The sequence below is a fragment of the Bombus bifarius genome, unplaced genomic scaffold (assembly GCF_011952205.1).
Source record: "Bombus bifarius isolate JDL3187 unplaced genomic scaffold, Bbif_JDL3187 scf7180000007992, whole genome shotgun sequence".
In the NCBI taxonomy this organism is placed as follows: Eukaryota; Metazoa; Arthropoda; class Insecta; order Hymenoptera; family Apidae; genus Bombus; species Bombus bifarius.
Window position 1 is genome coordinate 1,703,504 of NW_022884373.1, and position 19,150 is coordinate 1,722,653.

The 19,150-nt window shown below is 31.2% G+C and overlaps 3 protein-coding genes across 11 annotated transcripts; 2 read left to right on the forward strand and 1 right to left on the reverse strand.

The window, feature by feature from the left end:
* Positions 1–140: 140 nt before the first annotated feature.
* On the forward strand, positions 141–4,947 carry LOC117205524 (WD repeat-containing protein 60). Its single transcript, XM_033443996.1, has 16 exons — positions 141–242; positions 567–1,295; positions 1,356–1,475; positions 1,554–1,723; positions 1,880–2,027; positions 2,097–2,237; positions 2,308–2,448; positions 2,507–2,818; positions 2,885–3,057; positions 3,130–3,346; positions 3,465–3,616; positions 3,688–3,836; positions 3,906–3,964; positions 4,033–4,187; positions 4,265–4,397; positions 4,459–4,947. The coding sequence occupies exons 1-16, from the start codon at positions 231–233 to the stop codon at positions 4,579–4,581; spliced, it is 2,934 nt and encodes a 977-aa protein (XP_033299887.1). The 5' UTR covers positions 141–230; the 3' UTR covers positions 4,582–4,947.
* LOC117205526 (transferrin) lies at positions 4,946–14,162 on the reverse strand. 6 transcript variants are annotated; one of them, XM_033443998.1, is made up of 16 exons: positions 13,694–14,162; positions 12,728–12,879; positions 12,275–12,383; positions 11,472–11,605; positions 11,239–11,366; positions 10,234–10,378; positions 9,999–10,156; positions 9,375–9,496; positions 9,151–9,296; positions 8,444–8,690; positions 8,220–8,368; positions 7,740–7,901; positions 7,557–7,655; positions 7,357–7,460; positions 7,122–7,277; positions 5,033–5,218 (listed from the first exon to the last, which is right to left on the reverse strand). In XM_033443998.1, exons 2-16 carry the CDS (start codon positions 12,819–12,821, stop codon positions 5,033–5,035), a joined length of 2,139 nt encoding a protein of 712 aa, XP_033299889.1. In that variant the 5' UTR covers positions 12,822–12,879; positions 13,694–14,162. The 6 variants fall into 6 exon arrangements, with proteins under 6 accessions (XP_033299890.1, XP_033299892.1, XP_033299893.1 ...); XM_033444000.1 differs by lacking the exon at positions 5,033–5,218 and adding an exon at positions 6,354–6,651 and having other exon boundaries at positions 13,694–14,158; XM_033443999.1 differs by lacking the exon at positions 13,694–14,162 and having other exon boundaries at positions 4,946–5,218; positions 12,728–12,821.
* Positions 12,737–19,086, forward strand: LOC117205530 (major facilitator superfamily domain-containing protein 6). Of its 4 annotated transcripts, none has more exons than XM_033444017.1 (11): positions 15,915–16,091; positions 16,180–16,379; positions 16,583–16,731; positions 16,805–17,103; positions 17,185–17,515; positions 17,590–17,780; positions 17,869–18,005; positions 18,123–18,238; positions 18,314–18,559; positions 18,714–18,860; positions 18,934–19,086. In XM_033444017.1, the coding sequence occupies exons 3-11, from the start codon at positions 16,674–16,676 to the stop codon at positions 19,002–19,004; spliced, it is 1,596 nt and encodes a 531-aa protein (XP_033299908.1). In that variant the 5' UTR covers positions 15,915–16,091; positions 16,180–16,379; positions 16,583–16,673; the 3' UTR covers positions 19,005–19,086. The 4 variants fall into 4 exon arrangements, with proteins under 4 accessions (XP_033299909.1, XP_033299908.1, XP_033299911.1 ...); XM_033444020.1 differs by having other exon boundaries at positions 15,937–16,091; positions 18,197–18,216; XM_033444018.1 differs by lacking the exons at positions 15,915–16,091; positions 16,180–16,379 and adding an exon at positions 12,737–12,839.
* Positions 19,087–19,150: the final 64 nt, after the last annotated feature.

Here is a 19,150-nt window from a genome sequence, read left to right on the forward strand (position 1 = left end):
CAGTATTAACTAAATACAAGATTAAGTCCTGTATTGAGTTAATATTTATAGTAGTTTTTGATAAATGATATGATAATTTATCTATACCTTTTTACCAGTAGATGGTACACACATTTCTTATAGTGTGTTATTTTCTAAAACAGCTACATGTAGCGCTGTAACAACAACGATGATAGTTTACATCATGGTGGTTTTGTAATAACTGTCAACATCAATTAATCAAAAGGATAATGTCTCATAAGGTGGTATTTCATTATATTTAAAAAATCAACCTCTCATTTTTACATTTTTACGTTGGCCACATTTAAATGTTCGTCATTGCTTAAATATTCAATTCTCATACTTGATCATTATAATTTCATGATCCTGACATTTCAACTTTAGTGTGCATATTAACTGACAACCTCGAATTTATCGACTTTTTTTAGACAGTATGCAATGAACGCGTAAATAAAATAACATTAATTTCACATTTTGTGAAATGAAAATGAAAAATAAAATTCTCTGATTTTCAAATAAGATTTAAAAAATTATGAAAGTATTTTAATGTATAAATTATATTTCAGGGAACTATTAGAAAGGAATCTGTCAGGAATGGACATCAGTCAAATGTTAAAGCAAAATCTAAAAGTTCATCATCTTATGCAGACTCAGAGAATTCTGAAAAAGTAGATTTAAAATTGATAAGAATGTCTCAAACTCTTGAAAAAAGAAAAGAGGATGACAGTCACTCAAGATTAACACAAAATTTACAAACAAGCAGAAATAGTACGAAACATCCTATTAAATCCTCTAAAAGTGTTCCTGTTAAGGAAAGTTTTTCCTCAGCATCCAAATCAAATATTAACAAGTCTAGAATAGCATCAAAAAGTATTTTAACAACTAAAACACAGACTGAACTTATGAAGAAGTCAGATATCAATGCTGTAAAAAGCAGTAAAAGTAGTAGTGGAAGAATACAGAGTAATTATTCAGAAAAGAGAGGACAGAGTACAATATTTATACCACAATCACTTACAACTAAACTCAATGCTAAATTATCTGATAAAAGCATTAGCTCTGTATCAAAAAATGGAAAAGAAGTTAAAACATATTCAAGTTCATCAGAAACAACTGAATCAAAACCAAGGTCTAGGCAACGTAGACTATCTAGAACATTAAGTCCAAGTGAAGTAAAAATGTTACATTCTGCTAATAATAGATCAGATCCTTTACAGAAAATGGACCAGAAGAAAAAGGAGAAAATAGAGGTACTTCAGACAGATAATGAATATGATTATGAAGATGATTTTGAGGTAAAATACTGTAGTTTATGCACAATTTATAATTTAGGTCTAATTTAAACTATTTCATAGGATTATGAATCTGATTTTCAAGAATGCACAGATAGTGAAACATCTGAAGTTAGTGAAGAAACAAGCATTAATCATATTAATGTACCACTGGATCCAATTGAACTGCATACTGCAAAACAAGTATTGATATTTATTTTATCATAGAATAGTATCAAAAGCAGTAATATTTTTTTATTTCAAGTTATCACTTTACTGTAGCGCAAAATTGTGAACAGTGCCGAACAAAAGGAAGAAGAACATATGCATGATTCTGGTCATTATGAGCTTACAGAAGCAAGAAAGAGAGCTGCAAGAATAGACTCAATTGCAAATGATTCAAAGCTATCTTCTCTTCTTGAAATAAAACAACCAGTTAATAAATCATTTAGGTTTGTTCTAAGCAAAATCAAGTTTCAAAATAATTAAATAATTTTTATTGTGCAAATTGTACTGTTTTCAATAATTATATATAAATGATTGCAAAAATAATATTGATTTACATAAATAAAAATTTAATATATGCACGTGTACGCATTTTTATATAGTGAGGATAGATCGGAAAATAAATCGTTACCATTATCTACTGATGAAGGATTCGAAGATAGTCGTTCGGGTGATTTTGCAAAAACACCACCGCTCTCACAAATTTCGTTCATTGATTTCCGTAAAACCAAAGAGGAACAAAAACCAAAGGTAGTAAATTGATAAATTAACGAAATAGTGAAACTTTTTATTAATAATTTTATTTATTATTGCTTTCAGAAACCCAAAAAGAGTTTAAGTAGAGGTGAAGAGCTATTAGAAATGATAAAATTAGATGTTATGGAGTGGTCTGTTCTGGAATGTTCACCTATACCATATGAAGAATTTATTAGAAATTATGGAAAATTAAATGCTCAACAAGTATAGTGATTGTCTATTAATAATACTACATCGTGTTATTAATTGAAAAATTAATGCGTTCGATTTTTAGATATCTACGCAAACTGGTGAAGATAATATTGACATAGAAACACAAACGGAGGAAATAACATTTAGAAATAAATGGACTCAATTTCCAATAGCTTGCAGACAAAATTTACAAACCAAAGAAGATTTAGACTTATTTCGTATGGTACATACACTTATCACTTTTTACTGATTAATCTTTATCTTAAATATCACATTTTTAGGATCAAATTGGGGTCGGTAGTGACAATGATAATGATATAGAAACTATAAGCTCTATGTTACCGCAACCCTTTGATATATTGCGATTAAATGATTTCATGAGTCGCGCAGGAAAGGTAATGTTATCGTTATTGGAAGAAAGACGATCTGGTGGCAATGTGTTTAAAAATGAAGAAGAAATACCATTCAGTGACGGTGTTGTCAAACTTTCTATAAATTCCATAACATTTTTGGCTGGTAGAGCAGTAACGATAATCCATTATTCAGAAGTCTTAAATAAAATCCTATTGACTATTCATTCTCCAGCTGAAGAAGTACGAATTATTTACTGAAGTACCAAATATAATCTATAGCAGTAAAACGTGTAATATTTTATTCAGGAAATCGAGACATCCAGCAAACAAGATTACATAACCGATTGTTGTATTGGATGCGTTTGGAATATTTCTGAACCATCGATGCCGATTAAATTATTGTACTCTACTTGCCCTATTACTTCATGTTGTTTTCATTCAACGAATTATAACATCGTATTTGCTGGACTTCAGGATGGGTATAATATTTTATTACTTTCAATTGTTGTACAATTTACTATATAAAAATAAATAAATATATTGAACAATAGATCGATAAGTCTCTGGGATTTAAAGGAAGATGAAATGTGGCATCAGAAAGTGACAGATAAAGAAAACAATTTAGATTGGACAATACGGATGCCTACATATACAACAGCAACAAATGTAGAAACAAATCATACAGCACAAATTGTTGCAATACGTATACTATCTAAAATTGAAGAAAAGTCAGTAGAACAATATAACAATAAATTTGTACCAATACAGGTTTGTTAAAATTATTGTACGCATTATATGTTGTCATGTATATAATGATTTAGTTATTAATGTTATTTGCATCAGTTATTTGTTTAACTTTAATTGTGAATATTACTTGTACTAATAGATATGTAGCTTAAGTGAAAATGGTTCAGTTGTTATATGGAGTGTTTTGCACAATATGGGCAAAAATGTCGACGATTTAGGACTATCATTTTGGGGTAGTGTAAAACTTATTAAAAGTCAAGAACTATTTTTACAACCTAACTATAAAAAAAAGTAAATATTCCCTAATAACATGTTTATTACCTATCAAACTTCAACTTTACTAAAGTCTTTTAACTCTCTAGAAAGATCATTGCAGCTACGTTCATTGATATGCATGTGGATTGCATTGATAGTAATAATCTTTATATTGCCACTAACAGTAGCAGTATTTTGCATGGTACTTGTATTGGTAACAAAGCTAATCCTGCTGTATATACAAAGTTGGATACTAGTAAGTTATTAATAACACATCAATTTTAATTAGTTCATTGTAATTTCAATACTTCATTTGATGTTTCAGATGACTGTGGAAACGTAACTTGCATAGAAATCTGTCCATTTGGATATTCGTTTTTCTTGGTAATATTTTTACTTACATTCACTCTCTTGGATTGTTTCGTTGTTCCTAAAGCAGTTTTCTAATACAGGTTAGCTGTGATGATGGAACAATTCGATTGCACTCTTTAGATATTAAGAAACCAATTTTACAATTAAAAGATGAAGACAATACATACATTATTAGATCGGTACAGTGGTCAAGGTCGAAACCATTTACACTTTTTGTACTAGACAATAAATCATGGTAAGAAAAACTAACAAAATGAATATTGATTTAAACGAAGTAAGCAATTGAAATAACTTTTGTATATGGTATTTTAGTATACATATATGGGATTTAAGTAACAGTGATATATATCCAACATACAAAATAAATATGCGAAATAGTGGACATATAAAAACTATGCAATTATCATATTGCAAAACAAAACGAGATATGTCTCATCAGTACTTGGTATGTTTTTTTTTTCACGCATAATAATTTGTAAAAATTCTATATGTGTTATTTTTTCCAGGCGTTTGGTACAGAATGCGGGCACGTAGAAATACACAAGCTAAAAATGAATTTTTATCATTCAAAGGAAGAAGACTATTTACAGGAATTAAATGCTTTCATGCGATACGTTGCGATTTTATAAATAAGATAAAATCATCAATAAGGTCAATACTGTTCAAGGAAATTGACACATTTTTTATACTTCCGGTGAATTGAAACGGACTTTGTATGCCTTGGATATACATTTGTATTTTCAAAGTGAATGATACATACTTAAATAATATTTAAGGACAATCCTATAATCATAATGTATGTGTCCACTGAAAAGCATTTTTTAAACTGGTGTATCACTTTAAGGCAAAACTAGAAGTTTGCACAAAACTATTATTATTTATTGTACACATTATTCACTGTAACGCACAAAACTGAAACCGTCCACGAATTGTATACAATCCAAAATTTTATAATGTAAAAAGATATTTAAATAATATACCTCAATGAAAACATTCTTCAGTAATAATTTCTTTATTATTCTAAATATCACTTTATCAAAACATAGACTTATATAATGATGTAAGGAAAGACATTTATGCTCAAGTAATTTGTAATTTACTTAACATAACGATCAAAATATATATAACCTTCATGTAACTATAATGGAAATTCAAATATGCCGCGCCGTTGCAATTAACTTGTTTTACAAGATCATCAATAATAACAGGGTAACTCGCTACACGTTGAATTTGGTGAACTTCTAACTGTAGATGTTGAGTTTCGTCCTGTAAAAAAAAGGGCATTTGCATTTGTTTTAAATAATATAAATCTACATTAATAAACCTATTCATCATCGTAAAATTTTACGTTATTTATTCACAATGTGCGATTATTGTTCTTGGATTGATCAAATTTTAGCGAGGATCAGATCTGAGGCAAAGCCAGATAAAAAAAAACGTCGTAGCTATGTTGATCCAGTTATAGTAGTTCATGGAGGCGCGGGAAAAGTTCCACGAACGAAACGTAAACACATACTCTTTGAGGTTTGAAAAATATTATATACTTTTAATTTAAAATTAACTAATATTATTTTCAAAAAAATGTTTATAAATAAATTACTATAACATTAATTACAGAAATAAAAAGTAATTATTTATAAAACATACCTGATAGCTAGTAAACCTTTTTGTAAATAATTATTAAATGAAGATCCTTATTCATACAAATAGGTTAAAAATGCCGCCATTGAAGCATATAGTGATCTTATCAATGGTCGATCAGCAGTGGATGCGGTAGAAAAAGGAATCGTTTATATGGAAAGTAAGCCGTTTTTTAATTGTGCGAAAGGTGGTTCTTTGGACGTTAACGATGAAATTGTCACGGATGCTGCTATAATGACGATACGCGACGCTGGATGTGTAGGCGCTGTTCGTGACATAGAACATCCTATTTCTTTAGGTATATATTTTATCTAACAAATCAGTGTACGGTTAAAAACATTTCCAGTTAACGATCTACCCTAATTTCCAATTTCAATTTCTAATTATAGCACGGAAGGTATTAGAGAAAACGGAACATGTTCTAATCGTCGAAAATGGAGCTCAAAAATTTGCCTTGGATAACGGAATTTCAATTTTACCGCCAGGAAGTTTAAACATATCCGAATCATTAATGTCAAATTTTGAATCGTTAACATGTTGTACGAATGAAGAACAGGAAGAAAGTGAATGGAGAAATGATGCTAAGGGTGAAAAAAAAGAATGCGATTCGGATTGTTTTATAAATCGACCTCAAGACGGTGAAGCATATCCATATTGTGTTTTATCTACTGATTTAGACTGGGATGATCCGATAACTGTACAGGTGTGTTTTCTATGGCACCATTATTTTATAATACTATTAGACTCTAGACACATTATGAAATCATAAATTACAATTTTTATTTAATCCTAAACTGTGTTTCTCTGTTAGTATATCTACAAAAGGATAAACAAAGATCTAATAGCTACTATAAGTCCTCAAGTTTCATAAAATATAGTTAGAAAATATGAATATTAGGTTAGCGCGGTTGGAGTAGTAGCATACGATCGTAAGAAACGGCTTGCAAGCGGAACATCGACAGCTGGAGAACCTCGAAAGCCGGTTGGTTCCATCAGCTCAATCGGTACGGTAATTGGTTGCGGCATTTACACAGATGAACATGGCTGTGCCTCTGTATCTGGTAACGATACAAGCATCTATTGCTATGCACCAGCACGGAGAATAGTTAAAAAATTATCTGAAGATATATCGATTAACACCGCAGTAAACACAGTGCTACAGAACTTCGAAAATGAAACCGGGGAATCTCACATAGGTGCCATTGCGTTAGACGCAAAAGGCGAGCCTTGCGTTTCCTTCAATTGCACACATTTCCCATGGGCTTTCTGCCAGAAAGGTTACGTTTATTACGGGATGGCGCAAAACGAGAAGTATTGGGAAAAAATAACTATATTAGAGCGACCTTTAGATTGCATGTGTATAAGTTCCGACGATGAGGATTAGAGAAATGTTAAATATTTCATTTTATATGTGTTATACTAGACGAATTTAACTGTATAAATGTCTATTTTTAACAATGTTAATATTTGTACCTATAGCAATATTAGTATCTTATTATTTTAAAGTTAATATTATGCTTTTACATACCGGAAATATAATACTATGATTTGAATCATATATTCCATACATGGAGAACGCAGGCGTTGGGCCCTTGAAAGTAATTCCGAAAAGCTTGTCCATTTCCAAAAGCATCGAGTAGATTTCTTCTCGTCTTACGTCTGTTATATTTTCATGTGTTATCACCTGGAAGTAATGTTTACAAAAATATTTAATGTCGTTGCTTTTAATACTTTTAACATTATTTTTCTCATAAGAGAATTACCATGCCTAACGGAGCCCACGTAAGCAAACATGTTTCATCCGAATCGACCTCATTAAGGCATAGGGTTCGGTACTTGTTATTCCTCGTCTGATAGCCAGGATTGCCTAAAATAGAGAAGCAACAAGTTTAAAATGAGGCACAAGAAAAATATGATTATATACTCACTGATATTTTTATAAAATAGTGACGAATTAACATACCAATTTTCCCCTCGATGTTCTTTAAATCAACAAAAGCCACGTCTCCAACATCAGACATCATGCAGTCAAAGGCAATCAAATCTTTCCCAACTCCGTTCGCTACAAATCACATTGTTTTCTTGTTTAATCAGCACACAAATCATGCTACGCGATTTTATTATCACGCCACGTGTAAATACACACCTTGGATATTCAAGGCATGTAAATTATATGGCATTTGGCCGTCACTGTCACTCAGACCAACAACGGAACTCTCTGTAAAAAAGTTAGCAACTGCTTCTGTGTCCGAGCAATAAGACTTTGTACCTGATATATTCTTCAGAGCAGCCACAAAAGCGTACCACCCTACGAAAATGTGTTTTGGCCGTCATTAAACAATTTTGGAAGAGTTTAAAAATATTTTAAATTATTTATATTGCTAAACATATAGAAATCAATTGAAAATATTTAAAGAAAAATTAACCGATATGATATCAAGAATATTAATAAGTATTATTTATATTTTTCATTATTTCATAACAATGTGCAATAATTAAATTTCTATTTATTGATTAACAGGAACATTGAGGATTTTGTTTAACAACTTTATCTATAAATATGAAATAAGACTCATCTAAAGATCACTATTCGATAGAATCATTCAAAAAATGGAAATATTCTCACCAACGTCTCGATATCCCGTGAAACACGCCTTGACTCCTTTCAAGTCTCTCAAACTCTTGATCCATGAATCCTGTTGGACGATAGCCGCAATTCTAACGAAGTCATTGTTCCTCTTGGGTACCACCTGCACGATCGTTTTTAGACCCATTCTGAAACAATATCCTAAACACTGTAACCACTATCATCTCTATCCACAACTTTATGCAACTTGAATGTTTACTTACTTTCTGGCGTCAAACAGCTCCTCCGGCTTTGCAACGAATATATCCGCACGCTCGGTCTTGAGAGTCTTTAAACAACCTGCTCTGCTCAATTCCTGGATACACGAAATTGCTGGTTCCACACCATACACGATCGAAGCTTCCCTGAGCCACCGACACTTATTCTCTTCCAAATTGGACGCGACGCACCATTTCACTCTTCTCGATGGATGACACGTTGCACGATTATTAGCGGTCATGAAACGAGGAACTGTGGTCAAGTGTTACTATTGTTATTATTGCAGAAACAAAATCTTATAATTTAACTTTTTCATAGTGCAATATGAAAGAAATTCGAGCAAACTCCTCTATGTACCTTGGAAGTCATTATTTTCCTATTTCTTATTATCTTATTACGCTATGAAAAAGTTAATCTTTAATTAATAAGATATTACATATAGTGATATATGATGAATAGACTGCGAATTTTTACTTATGAGAGATTTAAGGATGTAAAAATGCACAGAATGTTCATAAGATGTAAACATAGATTTGCACAAGCATCCACAGTCTAATGACAAATTAATGAAAATCATTTTAAAAAATCAATTCTGTCTGATTAGTTAGAAAATGAACACAATAAGAAAACTTCTTTAATAGAATTTTTAAATAAATTTTTTCTTGAAAAGGATCGAGCGTTGTTCATGTTGTAATTAATCGTCGCTAATTACATCTTGTTAGGAAGTCCTCCGGCGTTTCCAGAGTATCTGTGCTCACCGGCGTTGGATGATAATTTTCCAACAATTGGCGTAGTATCGAACTGAACTTGTCCATTTTCAAGGAGCTCATCATCTTCTCCACCTTTTCTGCTACCTCTCTGGTAAAAAGCAAACATCACTTAAAAGATACATTACTCCATCAAATCCTTTTTATTAAAGTCTCTTCTTTTACTAACGATCTAGCGACGACCATCGGCCATGGTTTTGTTATCCATACGCATGGTTTGTCAAGTTTCACGGGCCTCGTCGTACCATCCGGACAAAGATACTTGTAATTTTCTTTACTGATCCGTTCCGTCTAATTTCATACATGGTTTCGTTAACAAACTGCTTGAAGTTGTTATATCACGCTACTCAAAATAATTAACACGTTCCATAGCAGACAAAAATTAGCATGTTTCTCTATTTAAACATTCATAGGCGAGTATAAAAATATTTCTTGATCTACTGCAAAAAAGCATGAAAATGTCAAGAACTCACCTTTCTTTTTTTTTTTTTTTTAAGTTACATAATTCACTTTTACAGTTCAATCAATCGTTTATTTTATATCTTAATACTCTATTCTAAGTTTACATACTATTCTGAACTTTAGAATCTCAGGCGAAAAGGCGATTATTCTGATATTGATTATTGGACATATACTGTCCAAAAAGTTAAGATTTCGCGTTTTAAGATAATAGCTTCGTTTCTGCTATTTATGGAACATGTTTAAAAAGGGACAATATTTCGACCCTTTCATTTTTCTTCATTCTTTGATTATTTCGAATAGTCATTTGTTTATCTGAGATTAATTCTTCTACCTTAAAATGCAGCAGAGTATCATTTAATCTAACCCAGGCAATGTCACCTGCGTTATCAGTGAGGCAGAATAAAGCACCTTCGCGACCGTAATAGGCATCATTCGTATAACAGCCGACTGGATTATCGCACGCGGCGCAAAGATTCCTATACTTCGATTCTACGAGCAAGAAGGTGGGAATGGAGTAACTACATTGTATATTATTTTCAATTTGCTTCAACTGTACAAATACTTACTTAATTTACTATCATATGTAGTATCGGCGGTCCAAACGCCAGCAATACAAGCTGCTTCGAAGAAATTCGACAAACCGTCCATTCGATTCTCCAACAACGTCTTATCCGGATCACATTTTCTCAATATTACCCATTCGTCAAAGTACTACAATTGTGATACAGGTATGTAAATGTTTTGATAGTTCATTTGTATTTTTAAGTAATACTATTTTGTATGACCAATTTTATATTTATGTTCAATTATATTATTGGATGCTATAAAGGCCTTAGCATCACATGTTAATTTGAAGTAAACTGTACCCAAAAATTGTTGTATGCAGTGATTACTTTCTACGGCATCTAAAAAAATAATATTTCTCTTTTGATATTTGATTTTCATAATAAAAATTATGTAATAAATTAATTGCAATTTTCATACATTTTTCCATAAGAAAAAAGAATTGTAAACAACACTATTTATTTATATTACTTGATATTTGTGTAATATTTGAAAAAATTACGATTCCCAAAATGTGTGTCAAAATAATGATTCTATTATGTAGAGGTTCTAGATAAGAGTTAGATCCCACTGTTAACATAAGTCGGTCAATATTGAATCACAAAATTTAATATAACTTGATGAAAACATAGTAACGAAGTTTATAGGTAATATGTAAGAAAAGAATGAATAATTTATTGATGCGTTTCATGAACACAGAAGAGTTTTGAGTGTTCTAAGGCCATTTTTGCATCCAGCTATACAACTGTAATTAGTTATTAAAGAGGAAGTTCATATCGTGAATTCTAATTGACTGTATTTTATATAAAGTAATTAATATTTTTAATAGAATTCTTCTCAGAAGAAGTGATTTATATACATATAAATAGCAAGAAGCAAATTATCTTCTCTGATACTCCAGTACTTATAATCTTATTTTGAACGATTGGGTTATATTATCTGAGAAAAATAACATCTTTTATAGAACACAGACACGGTAAACAAGGAGTAGTTATAAGAAAATTAACCGTAGAAAATGCATTGGTCCAATCATCGGTGGTATCCAGTCCAGGATGACAGAATCTCTTACCCTTAACGTCCCATATATTCCTCACATCCTTAGATACTATGACTACCATCTCATAACGTTGCTTCTCTACCAAAAGATAATATAACATCGAAGAAACGTGAATTTCAACTTCTCACGTGATGGCAACTGATAAAATAATTTTAATCGCTATTCGATTTACTTTGTAATTACCATCTGGAAGCATTCTTAGCTCGTTCGTGACTAGAATGTTGTATTCGTTGTACGCGGATGCTGCGACCAGATCTTCCGGTTCCATTACGGTAAAGTCGGCTTTGGCCATGGTCAATCGCCGCAGGCAATTAAACCTGTGTAATCGATGTGCCGTTAAAAAAACAACAAGACGCGAAACGCGGAGAAAGGAATCGATCAATACTCTTCAAAAAGTATAAAGTAGCATTCAGACGATCATTATTATTGTCAATATTTCAAATTCTCAACATTGCATTGATAATTATGTCTTGATCGCCCACAAGGTGTCTTATGTACAATAATGGTGAGTATCTTAACTATTGATACTAATATTGATAATAATATTAATAATATCGATATTGTCAATATTACAGGGTTCTCAACATTATCGTACATAGGAGACCCTCTAGAGCCAAAACAGTCAATTTTTTTTGCCAGTACAATATTGTCAATATTTATTGACAAACTGCATTTTCCTCATACATTCAATATTATTGATAATACATTCAATTTCGCGTTAGCGTTTAACGATGTCAAATCACAAGAAAGCATGTTCAGTCATTACATATTTCAACATTATCAACGAAAGAAGATAAGAACGTATGGAACACAATTATTTTTCATCAAACCACCTCGACAATATTCGAAATATTGATAATACTTCTCTATAGTAATATTAGAAGATCTCTATAATGTTGAGAACCCTGAAATATTGACAATAATATTAATAATCTGAATACTCTTTAAAAGATTTATCGATCTTTCTATAAATTTGTTATACTCGCCTATCATTTCCTATAACACACTCTACCTGACTCCCTGAGATTACCAACTGCTTGCAAAGTTCGCGGACCCTTTTTGTTGTATGAATGCTCTCGACCACGCATAGTTTCACTGAAACGACGGTGTTTCTATTTTTTTTTTTCTCTTGCAAAACTCTTTCTCCTCCTCTCGAGCAAAGGGGAAATCATGACTACATAATTCGTTACCAATGACGAACAAATTGCTCGCCGCTCAAAGTAACTGGAGGGATCGTGTTAACGCAGCTTTCTATAATACTCTACATTATTCTCTTATGATACTTGAGTATTTTAAAATCCTATTGTTATCTTTAGCGATGAATTATTAAAGGCATTGCATGGATTTAAAGAAGAATTTTTAATATCTATTTTTTAGCTTGTATATTTTGTAGAATATTGATGTTACGGGGATCGTGGATATTAATTAAAATTACTTACAATTTTCAGCGTTGATACTTTGATGAACAAACGCGAAGAAGAAGAGTAAAACAAATAATCGAATATCCATCTTTGACGACCTTTCCACCGGCATCCTCTTCAAGGACGTATCGTAAGCGTTTGATTTTCACTCTTTCACAAGATTCTTCAAACTAATTATCAAAAACTAATACACGATATTTTTCCATGTAATGTTTCATACCGAAAACACACTGATGTACAGGAATAGAGTGTGCAAGGGTTTCATTATTTATAACAATAATTACACTTGTCGCACCGTTATAGTTGACGAGGTAAACGCTAGTTTAATGAATATGCAGACACATTAATCAGTAACGGAACTAACGGTGTTACGCATCAACTTCAATGAAACTTCGAGTACAAACAGAAAATCAACAAACATTTTATTAATTTTTTATTGTGTATAATTGCATCTATAAATACTCGGTGATTTAAAAGATATTTAGCAACAAAGATCGAGTTTCATCTATTGATACAATCAATCGGGTTTGCCTGTTACACCTTCTCTTTTGTTATACTATCTACTTTTCTTCATTCTCGTATCGCTACTATTAGCGTTATTATTACGCGCGTAGATTGAGCAAACTTTAATTAATATTCCATGAATAATTCTATTCGAAGTTTCATTGAAATCGACGCGTAATGCTTCACGCAGTCTGGTCGTCAGTTTTCCTCGATTCTGATGTAAATTGACGAAAATCATTGAGAGACAATTAATACGGACGCCGAAATGAAGACAGAAACGACCTATTCACGATCACAGATAACGAAATCCACAACGATAATTATTCATGTCTGTTTACGAGACAACTTGATGAATCAACGCAAGGATCTTCTTACAATCTTTATAAAAAGTTCTTCGTCATTTATGAAATGACATCATCGGCTGAATCTTCAATTATCACGAAAAGAAGTATTATTCGACTGTTTCCTAACAACACGTACCTTCACCTTTCAATCAGTGCACCAAATTCTCTTGATATACAATGAAGTACTCTCTCGGCAGAGTGCTAAGGACAGATGTCCGACAATCGAAATAGAAGACAGTAGCGGGTAGACAACAGGCACGGTCTGTTTCGAGGGGAATGAGTGTGAATTATGTGAAAAAGGTCAGCCGGTTCGGCTGCATGAATAACTCGTTTCAGCAGAGTCTTTGGAGATGTAAAGAACAACGATCGACGAATTTACCACATGGCGCCCGGTACACGAGGAGGTGGATTTCTTTGCATTCGATGCGTCTACCTCTACATGTAACTCCACGCAGACTGGATTAAATTGAAACTGGCTGCTGATACGACCAATAGTCCAGTAGGGAACTGGAATTATTGAGGCTGGTGGGGGCTCATGCGTAATATAACATGTTGGTACAGTAGATGACGTTAATGTTCATGAACAATCCGAAACGAATTTAATCAACATTTTGCACAAGTGAATTTTTATGTGACGCATACTATTTAGTAAATTGTAAAAACTGTGAATTATAATTGATTAAGAGTTATTACTGGATTTGATGCACATGTGAAAGGAGAAGAACAGGACTGATGTTTCTTACTGATGATAATTTACATCCTCCTACACAGTGGCTGCATGTGTGCCTCTGTTATATTTTCCGCGTATTTTCTCAACGAGTCTTGTTGTCGTTATATAAACGGAAAATCCAGAGAATTGAATTAATCGTGGGTTAATTCAACGAATCAGTTAATTTCAATCAGATTTGAAACAATCTTCGTGTAGCTGTTGTTAACTTCTTGATAATCATAGTAGGTTTTTATTTGATACCTTTAACTTTACTCTTTCTGTTCAAGTTTCATCACTCATGTCATTTTAATTAAAACAAAAATTCGATTAATCGTATAATATACACAGCACTTCATCAATATTTACATTATTATCAGTATTATCAGTATCATTTTATTGATTAGGATTAAAGAATGTCATAAATACAAGCTATGCTATTTGCAAAAACAATAACGTATTCATAGAACATGAATTATTCACCATGTTCTCTATCAATCATCATAATTTAATTATTTTAGCAATTATATTGTTTCGTGTATTTAATCATTCTATAGTTATACTATTAAACATATAATTCGAAAAGAATAGCTACACATATCTTCCACGAATTTAATTAATTGAAAAATAACACAAGATCCGAAATCTTAAACTTTTCTTGTAACTGTGATTTCTCTATGCATGCTCCTTACGTAGAGGTCTAAGTCATGCTACAATTGCTACTGAATTATTTTGTTAGTAAGTGTAGGAACGAAGATTGCTAGCAAATTATTATTATTGTTACGCAGTATCATTTCTCTTAAAGCATATACATCGTCATCATCACAAAATATTTTCCAACAAAGCCCTCTAAAATTGCAAAAGAATAAATTCGTGAAAATTTAAATATTAAATATTCCATCTTTTTTAACTATCACAAGAAATTTTTATTATTATTATTATTTATTATTATATATTTATTATATTATATTTATATATTATTATATATTTATTATATATATATATATTTATTACTCTATTAGAGAATATTTGAATAAATTAAAAAAATTGTTAAGGTATTCAAATAATCAAACATCCAATACAACTTTGCGCAAAAAGTTTTACTCGATTTAAAGTTATAGTATCCACTGCATAAAAATTACAAATGGCATATACACGCATGTTTGATGATAAGCCTTGTTCGACCAAGATAACTAATCAACATTGATAGAAGACTATATATAAGTACTAAAAATGACTGATTAATATTTGTGAAATATTTCAACTACTCGTATCATTTTTTTACGACGTAGTGATTTTTTATAAAACGTAATTAATCAATTCTTTTGTAACCGTAAAGATTAAATTAATATTCATATAATAATCTAACAGTACTGGTTATGAAAAACTCACTTTTCAATATAATTTCTTAAATAGTCTTTTTCATAACATGTGTTAGGATAGATAAAATCTTCTCTGTAAATACGAAGATTTTGTCATATGATCAAATATGAGTTATCATAAAGTGTATCTTATGCATACATATGTGTGCATCTGTCATATGGATGACCTTGAGACGCTCACATCTATACATATGTGCATATATATGTGTGTCCATATCGAAGATAAAAGTATCTCGAACTTCGAACTCGAAGCTTCACACTTGACACAATCAGTAGTTAGTAGCGCTAGTATAGCTGTATGTGAAGGAGGTATGTTAAGTCCATGTGATTCGCTGTCAAAACATCAGTATACAGCCTCCGTACTTCATGTCAGTACGTTCAGTACTTTCCTTCTGTGATATTGACGATATGGAAGGAGAACAAATAATCAGGAGAAACAACTCTAGGTTCTATGCATTGTATTATTAATATTATTCAGTGTAATATGATATATTGAATTTATTCTCTTACGAACAATAATCCTTTTTATTGTAGAAAAATAAGTCGTATTAATATTATTGAAGATGCAGATAAAGTATATCATCCGATAATGCAGAGGGTGTTTATTGCGTCGTTATTTATATAAAGTACAAATATAGAGGAATCACATGTAGGGGCAAATTCACTGAACGTGGTTAGTTCGATACAGTGAACTTTCACAGATTAGAATGCTATTTTTTAATGTTTGTTATAAAGTAGGCAACATAATTTTTATTGAATATTTACAATGTTACTTCTAAATTATATCTATAGATATATGTGATAAGTTATCTTTTTCGTACCAGTGTTTCCTCTGTTATCTTACTTTATATTCGTTCTATGTATTTATTGTTTTCATTTATATATGTGTCTGGAATGTTTCTAATTAGTTATGTATATTAATATATTTTGATTTCAGAAAACAATGCTGAATTTAAGTATTGTTCCCCAGACTGAAATATTTAAGACAATATTTTTCTGATGTATTGGTTACTGTAACATCACAAAAAATGAAGCTGAATTACACACAGTTGCCTATCAAGGCACATTATTTCTTCTTTATGGCAGGTAAGTCCAATTAATTAAGTTGAAATACATCTTTCTTTATTGTGTAATTCTTTTATATTATTTCTGATTGCAGCTATGGGACCAATTCTTCCATTTTTACCAGTTTATGGTAAACAACTTGGTATTTCAGCATTAGTTATGGGCAGTATAACAGCTATTCTACCAATCTTGTTCTTAATTGCTAAACCAACTTTTGGTTTTCTCGTGGATTATTTTTATACCTGGAGAAAAACAATTTTTATCGCATTATTAGCAGTAACAAGTGGTTGCTATATTTGTATGTACTTCTTACCAGTACTTCCAGGTCCAGTTTTTTCAGACTATAGTTTTAGCAATGTATCTTGTGATTTGTTACCATATTGTAAACTAGAGGTACTTTATTATTGATTTGTAATAATATAATTTGAACACTCCCAACTTTTATAAATTATCAGTTTTTATTTTCTATTTCAGGATATTTCTAAGCCATATTTATGTACTGGAGTAAAGAATGCTATATGCCATTGGACCTGTATAGATAAAAATTTCTCTATATCAATACAATTCCAAGCACTTAATGAAGAAATAAGCTTTTCCTCAAATTCAACGTGCTTAATTGATAAGAATAGTACCTTATATTGTTCTAAACATAGCAACTGCAATGTTATTTGTGATAACTTGTATGATAGTTATTGCCTATATACATCTGTTACTTTTTGGGGTTTTGTTTTATTAATGTCTCTTGGTAATATTGGTTTCAATGTATGTAATTGCATGAGTGATGCAATTTGTTTTGATATATTAGGTATGACGTAATTTCCTTCTCTTTTCATTTCAGTTTATTAGTGATAGCAGCAAATATTATATTTATTTTTCTAGGTGAAGGTGGTCAAATGGGGTATGGTAGACAACGTGTTTGGGGAACTATAGGTTTTGGAATTTCTGCCTTTTTGGCTGGCTACACAGTAGATTATTGGTCTAAAGGAGAAATTATTAAAATATACACACCTGCGTTCTTACTTGTTTTCATATTCACACTCATTGATCTATTCTGTTGTAAAAAATTAGACGTGAGTACCTATCATAAAATCTCAAAAATAAGAAATATTTGTTTTTAATATATTTAATTACACTACTTATTAAAACTACTTTTTGCAGCTGCCAGTAATGACAGGATCGGCAGATATACTGAAAGACATTATGAAACTTTTGAGGTTGAAACCTATAATTATATTTCTCTGTTTTGCAACGATTGCCGGCATTCTCGATAGCTTTATGATTTATTTCTTATTTTGGTAAAGTCTTATTTCGATAAAATATTAAATTTTTAATATTTCAGTATAAATTTTTAAAAATGTGATACATAAATTACAAGAGCAAAATGAAATTCGCAAATAATACGTTTCAAATAGGTATTTAGAAGACCTCGCTATGGCAACTAATTGCGTGAGAGAGATTAAATTAATAGAAGGTTTAATCGTTGCAGCAGAAACTTTGGGCGGCGAAGTAATTTTTTTTTTGTTGTCTGGTATATTACTTATTTATTTAAGTAATCTTATTTTTTGTATTATTTTTTATTTTTTAATCGGTTTCTCCTTAATAGGTAAGATCCTAAAGAAACTAGGATTCGGATATAGCTTTACATTGTGTTTCGTATGCTATGCTTTACGACTTGGACTGATTTCTTTGGCATTGAATCCGTGGTGGGTAATACCAATAGAACTGTTTATGCAAGGACCTACTTATGCACTTTGTTACGCGACAATAGTCGCTTATGCAAGTAAAGTTGCACCGCCCGGAACATCAGCTACTGTTCAAGGAATCGTAGCTGGCATGGATGACGGTTTTGGTAATGAAAGTTTATGATATGGATGTACCGTTGTTTAAATATAATACACATAATATGCATTTGTATTATTCTAATCGATGTTTACGCAAAATTATTCAAAGATATTACTCAAGTATACTTAATAGTTTTACTATATTATTATTTATTGCTCCAGGTTTTGCAATTGGTAGCTTGATAGGCGGAATCTTATACAAATTATTTGGAGGTGTAACAACGTTACGGATATTTTCATCAATTGCCGCTATAACAGCATTCATATACCTCATTTTATACGTATTATATTTAAAAGACATAATACCAGGTAGTAAAACTAATAGTCATTAGACATTTAATTTTTTGTATGCTGCTGTGGTTAAATCAATCTCTTATTATAGATACAAAGAACAATGTAGAGTGGGAAACACCAGAGGAAGCTCAAAAGAAATGTACAGTTGCAGAAAGCTGACTACACAAAAATTTAAATCAAAAATATTTGAATATTTTACTGCAAATGAATATTATTGTTAATAATATAATTATCGTTTTATTAACCGATTTGTTTATTACCAATTGATAATTTATAAATAAAATTTGACATATTTTTCTTATTGG